At 40.8% G+C, this 22,165-nt stretch overlaps 2 protein-coding genes across 5 annotated transcripts in view; one reads left to right on the forward strand and one right to left on the reverse strand.

Annotated features, from left to right (window-relative positions):
- The window catches only part of rbpjl (recombination signal binding protein for immunoglobulin kappa J region-like), a 39,356-nt gene extending 21,244 nt beyond the window's left edge, over positions 1-18,112 (reverse strand). For both annotated transcript variants that reach the window (XM_013275515.3, XM_005456433.4), the window contains exons 1-4: positions 17,882-18,112; positions 17,388-17,489; positions 9,377-9,524; positions 4,530-4,664 (exon numbers count right to left, since the gene is read on the reverse strand). In XM_013275515.3, coding sequence (XP_013130969.1) covers positions 4,530-4,664; positions 9,377-9,524; positions 17,388-17,424 — 320 coding nt within the window. In that variant the 5' untranslated portion in view covers positions 17,425-17,489; positions 17,882-18,112. The remainder of the gene's footprint in view (positions 1-4,529; positions 4,665-9,376; positions 9,525-17,387; positions 17,490-17,881) is intronic.
- The window catches only part of matn4 (matrilin 4), a 34,639-nt gene continuing 21,556 nt past the window's right edge, over positions 9,083-22,165 (forward strand). For 2 of the 3 annotated variants that reach the window (XM_025907068.1, XM_019359399.2), the window contains exon 1: positions 9,083-9,429. The gene's annotated coding sequence lies outside the window, so the exon portion shown is untranslated. The remainder of the gene's footprint in view (positions 9,430-22,165) is intronic. The other variant, XM_019359398.2, reaches the window with a different exon arrangement.

A 22,165-nucleotide genomic window follows, 5' to 3' on the forward strand; every position in this document is an offset into this window, starting at 1 on the left:
TGGGTTTAAATCTGGGACTCTCGGCCATTTGACCTTAGAACTGAAGAAACTTCTCGGATGAGAGGTGAAACGTCTTCAAGCAACTTAAAGAAGTCCAGACGCTTTTCTTTGCAAACTCCTTTGACTACGATGACCTGGATGACTGAGAACTTTCACAGACATATTGCCGTACATTTTGGGAGGAACACCCTTCAACTGGTATGGGAGTATGAAAGGGAATCAAGGAAACTGGCGGATTATAGGAACCACCTTCGTTTCAACCTAAGATGCAGACAAAGCAGAGTTGTTCCTAAGAGCTTGCGCCTTGGATCCACTGTCAGGGGACACAGAGCAGACTTGATTCTACAGAGAGCACAGAATCACCTTTTAAGTGAAAGGATAAGACAGGTCCATTTCACTATAGATGCCCTCCAGATTAAGATCAGCCAGACTCTGCAGGAATTGGAAACCCTTCTACCCTCTCCAATCTTAGAAGAGGTTCACAAGTTTGTGGACAAGGCTCAGCGGGCCCAACACTCTCAAGGAAAAGAAAGACAACGCAGGAAATTTCACACCTTGCTTTCAAAAACCCACACTCCTCAGTCTGAAACCACACAACTCAGAGAAGAAAACACACCTGAAGACAGTCGGGAGAAATGGGTAAAGAACTTTTCAGACCGGAATCTCACTGAGCCTGAAAAGAGGGTTTTAGCCAAAGGACTCAATTTCGCCATTTCTCCGCAACAGTTGCCCATAGTGGACCTCATCACAGCCACAGAAACCGCTATATGGATTAATAAATTATCACAGACAGAAGCAGAGCAAATCAGGATGAAAGTCTCAGCCACCCTCTCCAGTGCGAAAGTCCCTCCGTCTAACCTTACACTACAAGAAAAGAAGGCCGTCGCTTCCCTGAGCAAAGACCACAACATCACTATATTACCAGCGGATAAGGGAAGGTGCACCGTGGTCCTAAACACAACAGATTACCACACAAAGATCACTACTCTCCTCAGTGACAACAACACCTACGAAGCTTTAAAACGAGACCCCACAAGCAGCTACAAAAAGAAAGTTATAGCTTGCCTTCAAGACCTTGAAAAGGACAAAATCATTGACCGCATTACATATCACCGCCTTTATCCAGGGGATGCCATACCCTGCATTTATGGACTTCCTAAAATCCACAAGGAAGAGGTCCCACTCAGACCCATAGTCAGTAGCATAAACTCAGCCACTTATAACATTGCGAAACACCTTGCTACCATCCTTGCACCTCTCGTGGGGAACACCCCACACCACATCAAGAACTCCACCGACTTCACCGACAAGGTCCAGAAACTTACCCTGGATCCAGATGAAACCATGGTGTCCTTTGATGTAGTCTCTCTCTTCACTTGCATACCCACTACGGAAGCAGTGGAGACTGTCAGAAAACGACTACAAGAAGACAGCTCCTTGGAAGACAGGACCAACTTCACACCCGATCAGATTTGCACACTGTTAGACCTCTGCCTTACCACAACATACTTCAAATACAACGAAGGCTTCTACAGACAAAAACATGGCTGTGCCATGGGCTCCCCTGTGTCACCTATTGTAGCCAACCTTTACATGGAGGAAGTGGAAAGAAAGGCTCTTGGCTCTTTTAAAGGGAGAGTACCCAGCAACTGGTACAGATATGTAGACGACACCTGGGTCAAAATCAAGACACAAGAAGTGGAATCCTTCACTGCGCACATTAACGCTGTGGATAAAAACATCAAGTTCACCAGGGAAGACACAAAGGATAACTGTTTGCCTTTCCTGGACTGCGCCGTGCACATTGAAGAGAATGGCAACCTCAGCATTGAAGTTTACCGGAAGCCCACACACACAGACCAGTACCTCCTCTTTGACTCCCATCACCCTCTGGAACACAAACTTGGAGTAATTAGGACCCTACACCACCGAGCAGAACATGTTCCCTCTAAGCCTGAGGGAAAAAAGAAGGAACACACACATGTAAAGGAAGCACTGAAAACATGCGGTTATCCTAACTGGGCGTTCATAAAGTTAGCAAAGATGCACAGAAAAGAAGATCAGACACCAGCGAGGGAGGATAAGAAAGACAGACGCAACAACGTTGTCATCCCCTATGTAGCCGGTGTATCAGAGAAACTCAGGAGAGTTTTCTCCAAGCACGACATCCCAGTGTACTTCAGACCCAGCAACACACTCAGACAGAAACTGGTTCACCCGAAAGACAAAACTCCTAAACACAAACTTAACAACGTGGTGTATGCTGTACAGTGCAGCGAGGAATGCCCAGACCTCTACATTGGAGAGACCAAACAGCCACTTCACAAGCGTATGGCACAACATAGAAGAGCCACCTCCACAGGACAAGACTCAGCAGTCCATCTGCATCTTAAGGATAAAGGTCACTCTTTCGAGGATGCCAATGTTCACATATTGGACAGTGAGGACAGATGGTTTGAAAGAGGAGTGAAAGAGGCCATCTATGTCCACTGTGAGCGACCATCTTTGAACAGAGGCGGTGGTTTACGACACCAACTGTCTGCCATCTATAATCCAGTTTTGAGTTCCCTCCCCAGACGCCTTAACGCCCACTCACATCCTGGGCCATCTGACCTCAGGAATTCACATGACAAGGTGGGGCCAGGTTTCACAATGAGCTCACCCGAAACCCTGGCTGATTAGGTACCACACCCGCTTTCACACCTTGGCTCATGTGATTAGAGGATCACCAGGGGGTCCTTTGTCCCTCTTTGGGGGGATACTCCCACTGGGTTTAAATCTGGGACTCTCGGCCATTTGACCTTAGAACTGAAGAAGCTTCTCGGATGAGAGGTGAAACGTCTTCAAGCAACTCAAAGAAGTCCAGACGCTTTTCTTTGCAAACTCCTTTGACAAGCTTGTTTGGTCACAACTCTAATTGTCGTGCATAATAATAAACTCTGGTTAAAGAAGGTGAACGTGCCAACAGTTCACAACAGCCTTTTTCAGCTGCATGAATGTGACAGCTCAGGGCAGTTACAGGACATACAGGAGAACAAATTACATCATGAATAATAATCTTAAAAAGCATATTGCAGGACAGAATATGACCTTAGAAAATTAAATAATAAAGGAGTTTTGATCACATGAATTATCCTTAACATACAGCCTGGCATTCATGAAACTGGCTGCACATAAAAAACTGCAAATAAACTTTGCAGTTTCTCAAAAACTCAAAAAATATATTCACCTTCCTGCGTCTACTTCAATTCTTAAATCTCAGCTTTAATTTTAGTTTTGTGTGCCAGTAGCTGGCTGTTGCTAGAGGTGAAATTACTGGTTTGTTATTAAGTTTCCACCAAATTTCAAATATGTTGCAGATTTCTTATTAATTTCCTGCTTTCTGTGACTTCATGTGTAAGTAAACAGGATTTCTTTGGGGTTTGGGTCCAAAAGAAATTGTCTGTTGTAACTCGAGGAAATCATTTTATCACTGTTTTCTGTGTAGATGTTAAAGTAACTAAGAAAAAACTTGGAAATCTGAGCCTGTCCCTCAGATCTTGTAAAGCTGAAACAGTCAGACGAATCCGTTCGTTAGAAAAAGATTTCTGTGTTGGGTTTAATAAAATGTGTTTATGCTGTAAGTTTATTTGTGTAATGTCTTGATGCATGCTCAATCATCATTGATCAGTGGTTGTTGACATTATAATTTGCATATTAATGATCATAAACTGACCTCACAGCTCATTGTTCATGCAGTGGTGCTAGTTTCAGTTATTGTGCAAATAAACTGTTTATAAAGTTGGGGAAACCTGCAGTCAGCTGAGACTGAAGAAGTCACCTGGATGAGTGACGAATTGTTTCTGTTAGATTTGTATTGTGATTGTCATTTATGCTTAGAAATATCTACTTATATATTCTTAGAGTTTTATAATTAGGTGTAGATTGGTAGAGGTTTGATCCTTAATAGTCTGCAAGCTTTGTGTGCATTCCAGAGCTCTCTGACTTTCACACCCACATTTTAGGAGCATGGGAGAGGTCGTACCTTGTCTTATTGTTTTATGGGAGGATAAACTGTTTTAGTCTAAGTGCCTTTTGTTTAGATGGACGGCTCTGGGGAGTCTTCCTGGGGTCACAGTTTGACACCCCCCCCCCCCACCCCCACCCCACACACACACACACACACACACAAGGTATTCTTTGTTCACATGCATACTTATGTAAGATGTCATATGTTAATGAACCTATGCATATTCATGTAACCATAATAAAAGAGCAGTGTTACGGGGGAGCGGACGAGAGCAACTGGGGTCAAGCGAAGGAACGGCGCCTGTCCAGTTCTCTCCCGTGCACGTGAAACATAAAGAATGTTGCCTACTCGTTTCTTGCTTGCTGTGTAATTACATTGCCTTCAACGTTCCAGCGAATAGGGTTAAGCTATAAACCTATCAGTTTCTCTCACTGAAAACGCTACGTCCAGATGAACAGAATCAACTTTTTTTTGGATTATTTGTGTAATCTATTTTATTTCTATAAAATCATCACCAAACCTTTTCTCATTGCCGTAGGACTTCTGAGCGACCTTGGCGTGCAGGATGGTGACACTCTGGTCTGCGTGGGCTTCTCGTCCTAGATCTGCTGATGCTCCCAGTAACTGACAGCCTTGAAACCCCGAGTTCAGTCTCCTGATTGGACGACAAGGATGTTTGTCACAAAGAAAAGCAAAAAAACAACACATAGTGTGTTTGTGGGGGAAAGCCAAGATTCTGATGGTGCTCAACAGAAAAATATGTATAAAAGGTCCTAAAGTTTTGATGGAGGTGCGAATATTTGGGGCAAACTTTATGACGATAGAATATCTCAGCAGCTGATGGTTTATCTACAAGTGTGAACATTGATGTAGCACTTCAGGAAAAATCAGGGGTCACAAATATTCATAATACAGGAATGACCAGTGCTCCAAAACATCTTCCATCACCATCATGACCTGACTTAAAATCAGGTCAGTTTCTAAACTCTGTGTGATGTCTGCAGCATCTCAGCCCAGTTTGGTGTTTTTCACAGAAACTAAATGTGTGCGAGAAGCTCACTGGCATCATAAACGAACACATGGACGTGGTTAAAGTGGTGAAAACCTGCTCGTTTCCTTAAAAAACAATGCTGAGTGACACATGAATGAAGCAGACTAGAGTTTTACCACCATGTTATCAAGAAACAAATCCCACCGTAGTTTGACTTACAGTTTTTTTCATGTTCCCACAAAGTAGCTCAGACTAAGCACACAATTATCATCAGCAGACACTCCATCCATCTTTAGAAGAGACTCAACAGCAGCAGATATAAATACAGGCAAGCCAAAGATGGGATAACAGTGTTGTTAGAGACTCATTAAAACATGGAACAATTCTTTTTATAGCTGGAAAACATTCGCCTGTTTCCACCAGCACAGAAAGAAGACAGGAGACGCAGTAATTTTCACAAATTTAAATGCATACGTTAGTTTCAGATACAGACTCAGGACCAAATGAAAGCAAAATAATCCTGTCTGATCAGAGCTTGTTAACTCACTGGTTACTTGTACAAAGATAACATATTAATACACATATGCAAATACATGCAGTTTATTATTCAATACATGCTACTTTATATGTAGTTTAAATTTACAGTTTAGATCTATGGTTGCTTTTCTTTGTTGATCACATGACTTCTGTCTTTATGCTTATTGCATTTCTTTTCTAAGCCTCTGGTTTCTCTTGTTTCATTTTGTTCCAGAGAGCATCTTTGCTCATGTCTGGATTCATATTCATTATTTTAGTAGATTTACATGTTCACAGTTCAAAATAGTCAAAAAGATAAACTTTTAGAGCAGGTTGGACTCCTTGTACCTACACTGACCTCACTATTCGCAACGTGGGCCATGTTTATTATGAACATACACCAAAGGAGATATATGAATGTTTATGCATGTTTGTTTTTCTTGCAAATAAAGAGAAACATGATTCAAATGTAGGCAGAACTTAAAAGCTATTGTTTAATCACATTATTTGTTTCATGTATTGTTCATTTTCTCCTCTGATTGACATTTAATTAAAAAAAAAACCCTCAAAGTCTTATTTCCAGTCATTAAATTTTAGATATTTCATGTTTTGACAGCAGTAAAGTGAACAGCAGGTAAGTGAACAGCAGGTAAGCCACTGCCAGAACAAAACTAGACTAAGTGGACAAAAGATTCCTGAAGCACAAATACAGACTTTGGTTTTCTGAATGGACATTTAGTATTTGATATTATGTTTCCACTTGCTGGATTTTTTGTAATTACAAGACAACAAAGCAGTGCTCTAATCAAATTAAGGCTTTACACTTAGATTTTATTGCTTTTTCTATTCATTTAATCCTGAGTTTGAGCAGGTCATTTATAACTTTTTTACTTTTTAAAGTGTTCATTACTTCTGTTAACGCGACCTCTTTCTGTGTGATTAGATTTTAAATGCTGAGCTGAACAGCAGGCAAAAGGCTGAAAGAACAAGCTGACTGACCCCGTGTAGCTCTGCTAACAATAGCGCCTGTCACATTAGCTGTGTTTTCTCCCTGCTGTAGCGATGTAATGAGGAGCCAGACACAGAGTTACGACCCCGGGGCCTGGAGTCTGGAATGCTACTCCTAATGAAGACTGTTGACATGAGAGGAGGAGAGGAGGAGAGGAGAGGAGGAAGGCAAGGGAATAAGGAAGGACTCAAAAGACAGCTGAATTATGTAAGTGGTGAAAAATCAACCTGCTGCTGTTTCCTGTGGCAGCAACCAAGTTCTCACACAAATTTAAGGTAAGAGCACATACTTTCATTCACAACTATTATCTGAATATTAGGATATTAAGATATGGAGAAACTGAGAATGACTAAAGTCCCAAACATAGATGGTACAGTGGATGCTTTGAGTTTCACATGCAGACTTTTCAGTCAAGAAACATGACTTCACTTTTCAAGCTTTACATAGAAAGAAATTCACATTTGAACAACTCATAAGAAACTTTTTCCAATCATATTATGGCAGACAACAAACTATAATCTCAGTTCTATTACAATAAATCTAATACCACGAAAAAGGGGAAAAAAATCAAGTATCACTTCTCTTTCTTATAGTTTATATTATTTTTGAAGCCCTTAAACTGTTACTGAGCAGAAAAACCATGTAGCAACTATATTATTTGTGCACCTGGAAAAGTCACCAAGGATACAAGTCCTTCTATAATCAATACCCTGATGATGATACATGTATTCAGACCAGCTTGGTCTCCATAAGGGCGAGCGCCTGCTTGGCCAGCTGTACTGAACATCAGATCCTACTAACACCTCTCTCCACGGGTCAGGGTTCAGACTTGAATGGCTGTGTGTGTCTTCACCAGTTTGTAGTTTAAATTAGACCTTCACATTTTCACAGGTCAAAGGGCCAGGCGTCAGGAGCGCGGGGCTCCTGGTATTTCACACCAGGAATGAACACAGAATGAACTGAAGAAGGACGGGGGAGGGGTGGACAGAAATACACTCACATCTACATCTTCTGGTCCAGATGTTGTTCTAGTACACAAGTATTTGAAGGTTAAAATGACTACAATTATTGGGTTTGTTAGTATGATGAACTTAACATGTGTCTGGGTCCTAAAATCCACAAGTGGAAGAAAAGTTTATAAATTAGAAGCTTTAAAACCGTCAGTGAATTTACATCCAAGCTGGTGACGAGCCGGAGGTTGATTAAGAAAGCATTGAATGGCATGTTTTAGTTACACTAACGCTTGACTAGTAGGTTGCGAGTGTTTGCAGCCAAGTTATGGTCTTCCATGCAAACCTGTAGGAGGTTTTTGGTACATCATGTGAAACCACTTTGTGACCAGTTTTATTCTAGCGACTGCCAGCAACCTCCTACAACCACGTGCCAACTGGTTGCAGAATACATGTTTTCCTAGCAACCCGTCTCTAGGTCTGCATGGGGCTTTAGCAATCAGTTTCACAACTGCCAGAAACCTTCAGCAACCACCTGCAACTGTTTGGGATAATACTCATTTTTCCCTTATGACCAGTGGCTGCCAGATGGTCACCTGTGTGAGTGGGGCCTTTCTGAACTACTGGTAATGATGGGTTGCTCTAGTTTGGACACCAGTGTGTGTTTAGTGGGCTGACTGGTCTAGGATACGATTATGGGATAAGATGTTGCTTCAGCCACAACAGAAGTGTAGCTCCATGTCATAGACAGTATATAAAAGATGGCTGTAGCTTTTAAGTCTGAAGCGTGACAGTGATGTGGAAATACCTTACATAGCAGCTTTATTTCTGATGACCAGCAGGGGGCGACCATTCTGTTTGCAAAATAAAGTCCAGCTGTATAGGGGTTTATTTACAAATGCACCCTGCAACTCCCAAATAAAAAATGACAATGAAGTAGAGTATGCTTCAGGAAAGACCTACCTCAGTACTGAGGACTCACTGAGGACTGTGCTGTTTGCCTCCATATCTACCTGTAATTTGCTCCTCACTCATCACATCTGGGTTCACAAAACCAAGACAGAAACAGCTTAAATGCACAGCTGGAGGCTTTGAAACTGGACCTCACTAACTAAGCCGTGATGCCAAGTTGGATACATTCATCTTTTATATACAGTCTATGTTCCAGTCTTTTTCAAACTAGATTTAACTTTTTATAGCTAAAGGCCAGAAAGACAATAACACCCAACCTGATTATATTTTCAGGTCACATGACTTATTCATAAAAGCAAATATCATATCACGTGTAAGAGTTTAACACAAATATCATAATTCAAACTGTTTTGGTTTGTCTGACATGAACATCGACATCTCTGAACATTTCCTGCCACATGGGACTCGTTTTCTTTGGCATAAAAAACTGTTAATGTAATCACATTACTTTAGTAATGACATTACAGTTACAAAATTGAACATGAGAGAGTTACTTATCAGTCACAAATTAGCTGTAAAACACTTGATGAACTTTATGAAGCAGAAGCATTTGTGCGCTCGTGCGTCGCAGCAGGTCTCATCTCTCCAAACTTCTGCGCGCGCTCAACATTGTTCGGATTTCAAAGGGCGGGGGGCGGAGTCTCTACCTCCCCAAATACTTCTCTTGGTAGTTTTATACCTCCTCACCATCACTGCACCACTTCATTCCAACAGTGAGTGAAACCGAGGGAAGGTCAGCGCGGCAGAAACACGAAGCTGACCTGAAACTTTTTCACGTCCGCGCGCTCATTCCTCACCTCCTCTCAGAGACTTTGGGATAAACTCCAGCAAACCGTGACCTCACCTTTCCCGACCGGGACACCCTGCGTGCGTGTGTTTCGGGACTTTTGTCGCGGAGGTCTGAGCACCCGGCTGGTTCTCCGTCTTACCTGTCCCATCCACCCGTCCTCGCTGCATCGTGTCCGGACGGCAGCGTCCCCAGGTGAGTCAGCGGGCTGATTGGGTCCGGGGACAGAGGAGGGGGGTATAACAGAGCGGTGTCCGCCTCAGGGAAGCCCGGTCGGTGCAGCAGTGATTCTGAGAGGAAACGAAGTGTTAATTTCACAGTGATACTGTTCAAAGCAGAGACTATCATGATGGGAACGGGGTCATATCACAGTTGACGCATCATTTAAACTTCATTTAACCGAATGAAATAGGAGGAGATGTGTGCAGGACAATGCGGTGCTTTGCAGCCTGATTCAAGAGCAAAGGTATGCACAAAGCAGAAATCATGGAGTTCATCGTGTGACATGGTCACATGTGATATGTGTGCATGAAAGTTTTATTGGTTGATTATAACTGAACTGACTTAATTTAATATCTGATTAATAATTTCAACCACCTTTGAAGTAATCCAGTCAAACAGACTGGACTTTAAAATGCAACAATTCGCTGTTTTTCTCGATTTAAGTAAAAATCTTTAAATTTTAAACTAAAAAAATGGGCTCAGCTTCTGGGAGGAAAATTAAACTCAAAACTGGGTTATTCTGTGGCATTCAGAGAAAACAGTTAAGTTATTATTCACTGAAATGATCTGTGGATAAACTGTTAATGAAAATAATTGTTAGTCAAATGCCAACACAAGCAGTTTGTGACTTCAAAAAGAGTTTCCAAAGAGGCCTTCAGACTTTAAGGAGCTTGGAAAAGCCTCTGAAAGTTTTATGCTGGATAAGGTCCGGTTTGGCTCGGATGAACTTAAGGACACCATTGATCTTTGGAAAAAGTATTGATCATGATAATAATGCACTACTAAAGAAATGTTCTCACTGATTTTATTTTGATTTTTGCACAGTTTTTGCTGCAGTAACTGTTTACATTGAAGTGAAGCAAATGATGAGTCAGTGAAATGAAGTGGAAAGATATAATATGCTGACAGATGTTCATGTTTTGATTTTTAAGAAACATCACATTTGAAAATAGATGTGAGTGTAAGAGAGAGTGAAAGAGACTTTGGGTTCACAGTGGTTGCCTGGAGGTGATGCTTCAGGCAGTCAAAGCCACCATTCAGGGAGAGTCTACTGGAGCACAGAGACGGGTCAGGGCTCACGTGGTTAAGTCAACACAGTCAGTCAGAGAGAAGGTTAATTATACAGCCATACAGGCAGGTGGACCGCCAGACTGGAAGTGACAGAGTCATGATACAGGCGGATGATCAGCGATGCCGTGTCTCTGGGAAACTTTAAACAGGTCAGCAGTGCAGGCGTGACTAAAGAGGGGCTCGTGGGCTATCAGTGCAGCCATGGGTGCAAATTACTGGGTACAAGGGGTCCACACCTCCTTTTTCTAGGAAAAAAAAAGTGAGTCTTCATGAATAATAATGCAGTGCTCATTCTGGAGCTCATTCAGCCAATCATTGCATGAATAGCTGCAGTTTTTCTTTATTTTTTCTTTTGCTTTTTGCATTTTTGAGAACTACTCGAGTGAATCAAAACAGAAATGCAATGAACTACAAATATATCCAGATATTTTTGTGAAAGAGTGGAAAAATGTTGTTAGTGAAACAGCTGTTGATGTTACTTGTTGTCTCACATGCTGATGAGATGAAACAATGAATTTCTCTTTTGCATTAAATGCATAAAACAAAACGTTGGTTCGTTTTTGTTTGTCCAAAGGTTTACGACACAGACTCAAATTAGACCTACTCCTAAGTTTGTTTGTGTTTTAAATAAAAAAGAGAGCTGGGACTGATGAGCTACCTCTCCTGCACAGCCACATTCAGACTTTCAGTCCTTTTCTATAACTGTATTATTATCTGCATGCGATGCATTTAGAGGACACATACACTGAATAGACTGTCTAAACAGGCTCTGTACTCCTAATAATACTGATGATGATAATTTACCCACCTGAGCCACAGTCTATATATAACTGGGCTCAGATCCTTTTACATACGCGGGCAGATGATAATAAAAGGCGGTAGAGGAAGTCGGGGTGTAACTTAGAAAGACGGGCAGGCAGGTAGTGAAACTGCTCACAGTAGCAGACTTGACATCTGGTTCTAATCTAAATCTAACAAGAAGAAGTGCTGTGTGTTCATCTCAGTATGGTCTCCAGCTGCCACTCAAACCTCAAACCGCCTACAGAACAACCGCAGCCTCTCCGCCCGTCTCACTGTATACATCCAAACTGCTCTCTCTGATCTCCACCTTTTCTACATCCTTTCTTTCCCCTCACGCTCACTCTGGGTGTCTGTATGTTATAAAAACATATGACCTCCGTCTCTGTCCGGCTTTCTAATCTCTGAAGCTCAGAGCTGACATGTTTTCTTCTCAGTGTGAGTCCAGCCTGTCAGTCAAACTGTGCGTCACAACTCGTGTTCTGTCCTTTCTGTTTTTCCACATCTCACTCTTTCACCTGCTGATTTAATCTCCGTGCCTTCCTCGTAACCTTGCATAGGTTCAGTCATATTCAATCACACTGAAAGAACACAAAGTCGGTAGAGAACAGTGCCATCCATTGATGTGTCTAAAAAGCAGATATTTAATGAAAGTCTGTGTAGCAGGAATGTTTTTTAAACCCTTTATTTTTTGACTGATGTGCCTCCTCATATTTATCAAGTTTGTTTTTGTTCCTGGTCTATAAAATATTGCAGTTTTTTTCCAAGCTGCTGGTGTGTCTCAGTTATGTACCAGATGTTTTTTGGCTGCTTTACACAACAATGATAGTGAGACGAGGCTGTTTTTTAATGTGTAGCATTACTGTTGTGAAAGGATGCAGTTTAGCCCACAGCACAAAGAGAACCACATAACCACAGTTTATTAACACAGCCGTGGACATTTAAGTTTCATCATACTGAATGATGCATGCCTAATTCTATATATCTGCACAGGACTGTGCCATAGCCTTGAGGCTTCCCTCATTTCTTTATATTTTGCTTTCAAAGGAGATTTTCTTGTATTCTTTTAGGTTGTCTGCAGCAAAAGCTTTCTTTAAGTCTGACAAAGTTTTTCTTTGGACATTCCCTGTTTTTTCATTCGTTTTCAGTCCAGTCCTTGTACCTGACCATTTTCAGAGGAATGTTTTTGTTTGTTAAGCTACTTAAATCTGACTTATGAATCATTCAAGCATAGAAAGGCTCCTATTTAAAAAAAACAGTGCTGTGTCCTGTTTTGTTCCCTTTTTTTATCTCTACATTTTTAATCTATTTTTTATTTATAAAAGAAAACATAAAAATGTGTTTTTGCACTAACAAGGTGATTCCCAAAGAGCTATTAGCCAGTAACTTGGTATATCTCATCATGGTGTTCAGTGTATGCCTAAAAAACTGTGGAAACAGGACAAGTGTAGGAGAAAAAAAGAAGTGCCAGGCCTAAAACTGCTTCAGATAAACAGTGTCTGAAGTCATGTCCTTAAGAAACGGGAACAGAACCCAGCAAAGACCCAACAGAGAACCTGAGAAATGCATCTGGATCTTTATTTGATCCATCTGCTGCTCACTGAAGCTTCAGCAGAAATGTTATCAGTGGAAAGGCGGCTGAAGCCATTCTGAGCGAGGTGTGCCAGATTATATCAGAACATCTGCTCATAAATCGCTGCACCTACTTCCAATGTTAATGAAATGGAGGTGACTCTAGATTGTTGCACAGTGCTCTATAATCTGAGGTGTGTATTTGTGACAAGTCTTGGAAACAAACCTTTGGCCACTTTACAAATGACCCAATCAGATGTAGAGACATGAGCCAGTATAGCGCCATCATGATGTAGGAGATGACCTCAAATCCAGCTGTTTAAATAAGAAATATTTGTGCCTCTAGAAGATTAATCATTCTTAATTGACAGATAAGGTAAAAATGACATTTTAATAATGTCTGCTCATAAACTGAATGTAAAATTCAAATCAGTGCAAATTGTTCTTCAGAGGAATAATATCAGATACAGGACAGGGCAGCTATGTGTAAGGCTTTGGAGGGTTTTCCAGTCTTAGACCATCAACTTTTTCTCCCAAATGAGACGTTCAGTTTTCTTTCTTTGAAAGCGTTTTCTGGCAGTTGAGCTTGACATGTCATTGTGCCATTTTTCAACAAGCAGGGTTACTGTTGGACCGTTATTTGTTCATAGAGGTTTGATGGCGTTAGTACGGTTTAGTAACAAGTAAAGAGAAACAGAGAATGAAAGGAGATTAAACAGCATCTAGTATTCACACAGCCTCCCTTAATAATCACATGAACAAGAACTGATTCACTTTCACTTTGAGCTCTAACACTTCAAACCTGTAAATTAAGTCTTTCTTTGCTTGTTTCGTCTGACTGCTGATAAACTGAGACTCAGAAACTTTCTAAACAGATGTCTGAAAGGTAAGATTATCTGTCATCTGTCACCAGTTTAACCTCGGGTCATGACCCCAGGGGGGCTGGGTGGGATCTTTATCAGAGGCCGTAAATCAGATGATCGATAGAACGTGGACGAGGGTAAATAAGACGTATTCACATGTCAGGCATTCGTTTATAACAGCACTATACTCAGTTCATGTCACCATTGACTGGTCTTTCGAAACTTCGCTTATCAAATTGAATCCTAGTTTCCAGATGTTTTTTTTCCTCTTTTCACAACATATAATGATATTTTTTGACTTTCTTTTTTCGCACTTAAAAAATTAAAATTATGGTCTGATGACATAATAAGATCAGAACAGTTTTATGTCAGAATTCAGGTTTCTGTCTTTTTGTTAAAATTTGTGAAAATTGCTGAGTCATGAGATGCTTCATGTCACATGTACTGTTCGTCACGGGCACTGCTGAGCATAGAAATCTTAATTTGGCCAATTGATTTTTTTGGTTTTTGGTTTCTTTACTAATTTTAGTGGAGATGTGTGTTAAAAGGTGATGTGATTAGTTCTGTCTGTTTGGTTTCACGACCACATCAAATTTGTAGATGAATTGACATAAAAATCTTCAGAGGTTTGGCCCAGTGTAGACATTCAGATCGGGAACTACAATTCTCTGTAAGGATTCTTTACCATACAGATAGTACAAAATGCAAGAGTTATTCTTTCCAAATACCCATCATAATGAAATAAGTAAAATTGGGAGACATCATCTTGATGTTCTCAAGAAATAATTTCAACTAACTAGGGCTGCTCAATTATGGCAAAAATGATAATCACGATTATTTTCACTGAAATTGAGATCTCGATTATTTGACGATATTTATTTAACAATAACAATGTATTGAATAATGGCTTTAAAGATTGTCAAAAAATAATATAAAATAGTGTGCAAATACTGATTACAGTGCAAATGTTTGCAATATAAAAAATAAATGAAAAATGTAAACATCTATGTTTAGTGAACTTCAAAATACTGCACAATATTTGATCCACGTCTGACTCCGCAAACCCATAATGTTTCCACCAATGTTCCCTCAAATATTTCATGTGTCTGAGCGAACACACAAACTCCCTGAGCGATCCCTTGGACCACTGTGAGCGACATCAGACGTGTGCACTGTGGTCACGCCGGCATCTAATCCATCCAAGTTACATGGTTTATTAAAATAATCAAATTACAGCATTTACATTTATGTCAGACTACTTTTAATTAACTGCTTTAGCCCACTTACAATGAAAATTTAAAAAATCCTGTTCATGACCTGTGTAGTATGTTAACACTATTGGAAGTAAAAATAACTTGAACTCCAATTTTGAAAACACAACTTTCTTTCTTTCTTTTTTTTTATAAAGCTCTGACTTGTATTATGAGTCTGTGGTCTGGGAGAGAGTCCTGTAACTCTCTGTCTGCAAAATACAGTATATAATGACCAGTGTTGGGAAATTAATTATATAGTTACTACTTCAAAAAAGTAACTCAGTTTGACAAACAAAGTTTTTTGCAGCTATTTATTTTTTTTAATGCAGCCAAGGCGTTTTTTTAAATAAACATTTCAAACTATTTACAGAACAATCAGCTGTTCTGCATCAAATCTGATGCCACACAAATTATTTGTGCCACTGCAAAAAATAATTTCTGTCCACTATGAGATAAAGGAGAACAACAGCCTGATACCTGCAGGCCTGACAACAGGAGATGTATCACTGCTGTAACACCTGTAACACTCAGCAGTCGCCTCATTGTTCTGACACACACAGCAAAACTATTGACTACACTACACACTAACTACACACTAACTACACACTAACTACACACTCACTATACAAGATTTGCGCTGAACGTCTCAAATCTCTCACATCTCAAAACACCGCCGTCACTCCTAAAACTTCCCCCTCCCTAAACAACTAAATGCCACGTTGCCATATCATTTTTTGATTGGTCGACATGGTACTTTTTTCGACCAATAGGAAAGGGTGGGGGGGTTTTTGGTTTTGTTTTTGCTCACAGGCGGAGAGTGCTTTCGAGCGTTTTCCTTATAAAACGCCGTTTTTACCGTTTCTTCCCGCAGTAAATATAAACAACGATAGTATTCAGGAAGAAAACCAAACATTGCAGATATTTTTATCATAACTCTGGTTTTACGTGGCCTATCAACACAATTTAAAAACTGGTATAAAGTCCACACTTTTTCCGTCAATTGTTCCGTCTGTCCTGCTCACATCTCCAATGGTTGTACACGTTGTCATTAACGTGGCTTCACTGCACATCAACCACGCTGCTTTGCTAGCTAAAACACCGGTGTCGGCACATAAGGACGCTGTCATAGCCTGTCAATGACGTTGATTGGCTGCGTATATACGAATGTGAATCGCATTATTGGCTGGACTATAGGATAAGGTGGCATCGTTCTAATCCCATACAGGAGCAGCCAGTCACTTACTGACTAACACTGCAAAACAGAATTGTTAAAGTTTTAATTTTAATTTCAATTCAGGTTAGATTTTTTTGTGCGCAACACAGATTTTCTGTGCGCAGAGACCGTGCCAGCAGTGCGCAATTGCGCACGTGCGCAGCTTAGAGGGAACATTGGTTTCCACACCACTGAAGTCGTTTTACCTCTTTTCAACCAACGGCATTCTTTCTTCAGCAGCCATTATCCTCTCCTCTCCAAATAACTTCTGCTTAGCTTTCCGAGCTTCCCTCGGGTCCTCTTAATTGTTGTGACGCGTGTTCGAAACGCAGAGAGGTGCGCTCGATTTGCCACACGGAGCAGCGCGAGAGTAAAGCACGAGGGAGGTGCTAATAATCGGCTCAGTCATTTTTAATGATCGTTGAAAACCCAGATCGTAATCGAGATTAAAATTCGATTAATTGAGCAGCCCTACAACTAACTAATCTGAATAATTTCTATATCCAGAGATATAATTCTGAGTCACAGCCTCTGAGGCTGAAAATGATTTATGTCGTGTAACTGGAAATATCCAAGAACTCTGTGCTTTAGTTTGGGTGAGTAAAACCCTAATCTAGTCTAGTCTGCTGCTGAACACATGTTAGCAGTTGTTATTCTGATTGCTGTGCATTTGATTCATGCAGCTTGCTAATTAGCCTTGCTAGCTTTAGCTAGTAAGTTGGTACTTGACTTTCTTGTCCAAATAACAGTGAGAACATCTGGCTCCAAAAATTAAACAGGACTACAGCCAACATGCTAACGTTAAGGCTTCAAACTGTGAAGTCACGGTGGCTTCATCTTTAATATACAGTCTATGCTCGAGTCATACTCGGTGTGGAGGAAATGTTGAGCTCAGGTCGAGGTATGTACCCTCTTTATTCTATCACTGTTCAGTTTCTCTTCACATGTACAGTACCCAATGCCACGATATGTAGAACACAACTGCATTTCATTTGTTACATTTTCCTAATATTTCATACTCAACAGAACTACAGAAGTATTCACGCTGTATTCAGGTTTGGCCAGCAGAGGGAGCTCCAGCCACCGTAACACCACTGAAAAAAGTGCTTTCCAATAAGTTTGTTTTATTTATTTATAGGATTACAAAATAATACTACTAACCTTTCCTGCCATCTTCCCCGACATCCAGTTCATCCATGATGGGCGTGGCCTCTGCTGAATTTAGGACTGGGTGTTCCTCGGGTCCATGGTCACTCTGCTTTTCTAGAAAAGTTCAGGTTTGACAGAGAAAGAGTTCTTTGTGCATGGAAGTGATGTAGACCAACAAATGCACACCTAGCAGATATTCTTAAGGGGGAATAGAACAATGACTTCACTGTCCAGTACTGAGTCCAAGAGCTGTGTAATTCTATTCAGGCAGCTGTCGACTAAACATTAGGTTGGCTTTGTGTTGCAGTTTGATGGTCCACTGAAATCAGATGTTTCTGTGCTGCTGGGTTCACTATCTGTGTAAAAGCATCCGAAATGCTGACGGGCGACAACATACGTGGCTTTGAAGGACTTACAGGGTGAAAAACAAACCATGAGAACTTCAGCATCAGCTAAAAAACAGCAGCAAGTAATAACATCACGTTATGGTCTTAATGTTAGCTGACCTGAAATCAGACTGTTGTCCCGCAGCTTTCTGGTTTAGATGCTCCTGTTGTTGTTTGTATTCTGGCCTAAAGTCTGAAAAAAATTTGTTCTATACATTCAGTTTCTGCCCATCACGACTGCAGCGTAGTTCAAATGTCCAGCAATCAGTCCAATGATCAGTCAGCACAGAGCAGAGCTTCCAGTACACCTTACAGTCACGCTACAGTAAGAGGGGCTCTGGTGTATCTGCGCGTGTTCATGTTTGCACTTCATCCCGGACCTGTTATCAGGCCATGCTGTGTGTGTGTGTGTGTGTGTGTGTGTGAGTGTGTGTGGATAAGGAGATAATCACCTGTTACCAAACTGCAGGTTTCTCATACACACCTTTCTCTTCAGCAAACACTGCAGGTACATACAGGCTGATTTCTTTTCTACATTTATCTAACATCAGGTTTTCATTAATTCATTCAGTTAGCCAAAAATGCAAACTGCTTTTTTCTTCGCTCTTATTTATACTTTAACATGTGGGGAAGAAGGTTTTTCAGTCAGAAAAAAGCACCAAACATTAAAAAGAGTCATATATAAAAAAGAAAACCCCCCTCAGGAAGTTCTTTTTAGAAACAAAGACACAACAACGAGCGATTTTCAAGGTAACATTGCCCCAATTTGTTTGAGGAACATGAAAGTCATTGAGAAGGGTTGTTATCTACAATCTGTAAATCAGCCGTGCTGGCAGTACAAGATACTGTATCACCTTCATAACACGAGAAAAACACCCTCTGTTAATGAGTAAGCATTTGTCCCCATACGTGTAGCAACAGATCATTTTTAAGGAAACTGTGAACAGAAGAAATCCACAAAACCTTTCATTTTTCATCAGATGGCCTTTAGCTTTATGATTCTTCTCTCTCCAGCACACACCTCCACCTCTCCAGGCTCCCCTCCACCTGCTCCCTACTCTCACTACAAATCACAGAGTCATCTGCAAACATCATCATCCACAGAGAGTCCTGCCTGATCTCATCTGTCAGCCTGTCCATCACCACTGCAAATAAAAACGAGCTCAGAGCAGCTCCCTGATATAATCCCACCCCCACCTTAAACCCATCTGCCACTGCTATCATACACCTCATGTCCTCATACGAGTCCTCCCCCAGCCTCACGTACTTCTCCTGACTTTCTACATCAAGATACAATATTTAAATTGCCAACCTTTAGTGACTGAGAGTGTGTGCAGTCTTTCATGCAAAGCTTAGCTTACCATGTACTGACTTCATATCCTCACACAGATTTGAGTGCTATCGATCTTTTAATAAAAATCCCAACTCATTTCCAATTTGTTGACCTACCTTTATTGTAACAGGATGAACAAGCAAATCTGTGTTTTGAGTTTGTATCCTCAGAGTTGTAGAAATTCATGTTTACATGTAAATACCTTCATCTGTGAGTCTGACGTTTCGTGCAGTCTGTGTTTCACAATCAGTGATAACGTCTGCAAAGAACATTAAAGCCCGACAAAAACAAACAACAGGAGTCAACAAGATGCCTGTGCTTTCCATCTGTCAGCAGTCACCGGACCAAAAACACATGCTACAGCTGCTATGATTTACTGCCAGCTCTGACCAATGCTGAAACTGCCAGCTTTGTAAAAATCCTGTGAAAGGGCTTTGTGCTGGCTGGTGATGTGAGATGCCAGATGAACAGTTTGAAGTCACATTTGTCAGCCTCAGTTGAGCAGCGAGGGACAGATGGAGAAGAATGGATCCAAAACAAGATGAAAAATGTTCAGTGTTTTGACTGAAATGTGCTGGGATCCTGCTCATTCTGTCTTGGCTCTGCGTGCACACGGACATGGCCAGCGTAGGTCCAGGGTCCAAATCTATTATTCTTATGTTTTATAAAACTTGTTTTACCAAATATTAAATTCTTCAAAAATGATGCAAAAATATTCTGAGAGGCAGAGAAAAGGAACCGTTTCCCACAAGTCTGAAAATCTGAGTACAGCTCATGGATGAGATTTTTATTTCAGTTTGCTCTTATTTAAAGATAAAGTCACTTTATTTGGGTTAAAAAACTGGAGATGAGTTTTAATCAAGGCAGATAAACGACAGCCAAAAGGAAACTGCTTCTCAGTTAAACGATTAGTCAGTTAATCAAAAAATGAATTAATTCAGAAAATAATCAGTTTAGCCAATAATTGATTTGTTACAAGGCTTTCCTTCAGTAACGTGATAATTCTGATCACCACCAGGCCTAATGCAGCTTAAGCTTCCTGTAAATGTGTTCGTGTCAGGTGAGAGTTCCTTCTGTCCACTGCCTTCAGTGTGAGTGGACATCAGGGGAGAGTGCAGGGAAAGCAGGAAAACACATCAACATGTTCTTCTCCCAGAGGGAGCAGCACTAACAGGAAACCCAGGCCTGATAATGTGCTGTTGTCTAAGTGTGTCTGTGATCGTCTGTGCTTTGACTTTGTTCGGTAACAGCACAGACGTGTCCGTGGCGTCAGACGAGCTGATGGGACGCTAAGAAATCTGCAAAAATGTGGAAATGGTGCCTCAGACATAAAACTGATTCTTTAGACAGTAGCAGTGAAAATTATGTAAGTACTTTTACTTTAGTGTTTACCGGTGTAGTGGAGGTTACATCACTACAATCACAGATAATTAGACATTATATTCCACAGCATTCATCTGATGATGACACGACTCATTATGGATTTACTAATCAATTTACAAAACTCACTGAAAGCAATGGCAACAATAATGTTACTTTTTCATAAACTAAACAGGAAATATGAAATTGAATGTGTTTGTATGTAACAGGATCGATAGCTAAAATTAAAGCTCAGCTCTATTTGAGTCTTTTCACTGATGGATGTAGACCGTAGAAAGAAAATAGTCCCCACATGAAAAATATGTAACAAGGGTTGTAATGGGATCATACTTTTTGAAAGTGTTTTTTAAATGTGTTATTGGAGTTTTAACCATCATGAGGTGAATGCCATTTGGTTCCATCAGATTCAAGACAACGCAAACGTCCTCTCCGCTGAAATCTCCAAACCAGAGAAACCCAAACTTAAATAGTGCAGATGATTTGGAGATGGGCTGTCCTTAAACACAGGTGACGGTCATATTATGACATTTATGAGTTTGACTTTTTACCCTCTTAAATATAAGCCTTAAAAATGACACGTGGATAAATCCAGATGTTTATTTTTACTGCCTGAGCTCGAAAAGAACTTTAAAGAAACAGTTTGTGTTTCATCTCTCGTGGTAATCTCACCTTCACGCCAACATCAACAGTATCTCCGCTCTCTGACTGCCTCGTTACAAGTAGCTGAGTAAACTGCACGGTTGATTTACTCTCCAGTATGTGGCATCAAACTGCTCCTCACAAGCATCTAGCTGCTTTTCTAAATGTGATTTTGCATTTAAAGCACATTTTCTTTCACATTAGGAAGCCCATTCAAATAAATTACACTGTCATGCTGCAGTTGCACAATATAATGTGCTGTTCATAAAACTGATATCACAGTGGACAGTTAAGATATTGTAGTGAATAAATTTCCAAGAGTGGTTGGCGAGCACACCATTTAAGTTTGTTTACTGTGCTAATGGAAGGAAACAGGAGCTCGAAGTAAGACTCACACACTGTTAGCAGCCTCGCAGTCACAGCGAGCGGCAGCCTTCACCACCAACCCATCAATGAAATGTTTAACAAGAAAATATTGGCCCTGAGCTGAAAGATTCTCTTTGTGGATAATTATAGAACATATGCTGCTCTGTGACCTGGGCTGAGGGGGAGCTGTGATACGTGTGTGTGTCTGCAGCGCACACGCTGAACAGCGGCAGGATCCAGTAGATTGTCGTTTAGTGGGGGAGACAGGAAAAGGGGAGGTGGGGGGCTGGTTGCTGCCATGTAGGTACAGAAAGCTGTACTGAGAAGTCTTTGTGCAACACACACACACACACACACGTCGGGTATTCATATCTTGTGGGGACATCCCATTGACATAATGCTTTCCCTAGCCCCTTACCCTAACCCTAACCATGAAAAATTAATGCCTAATCCTACCGTAACCATAACTTAATTGTAACCCTGTCACTAAAACCACATTTTGAGTCTAGAAAATGCCTTCAAACTTATGGGGACCAGGACTTTGGTCCCCATAAGGGCTGTTAGTCCTCACAAGTATAGTAATCTTCCAATTTTTGGTCCCCACAAAGATATGAATACACAGTCACAGACACACACACACTTACAGACCCTGAAATCAGTTCATACCTTAAAAAATCTTCAAACTT

The sequence above is a fragment of the Oreochromis niloticus genome, linkage group LG5 (assembly GCF_001858045.2).
Source record: "Oreochromis niloticus isolate F11D_XX linkage group LG5, O_niloticus_UMD_NMBU, whole genome shotgun sequence".
Lineage (NCBI taxonomy): Eukaryota > Metazoa > Chordata > Actinopteri > Cichliformes > Cichlidae > Oreochromis > Oreochromis niloticus.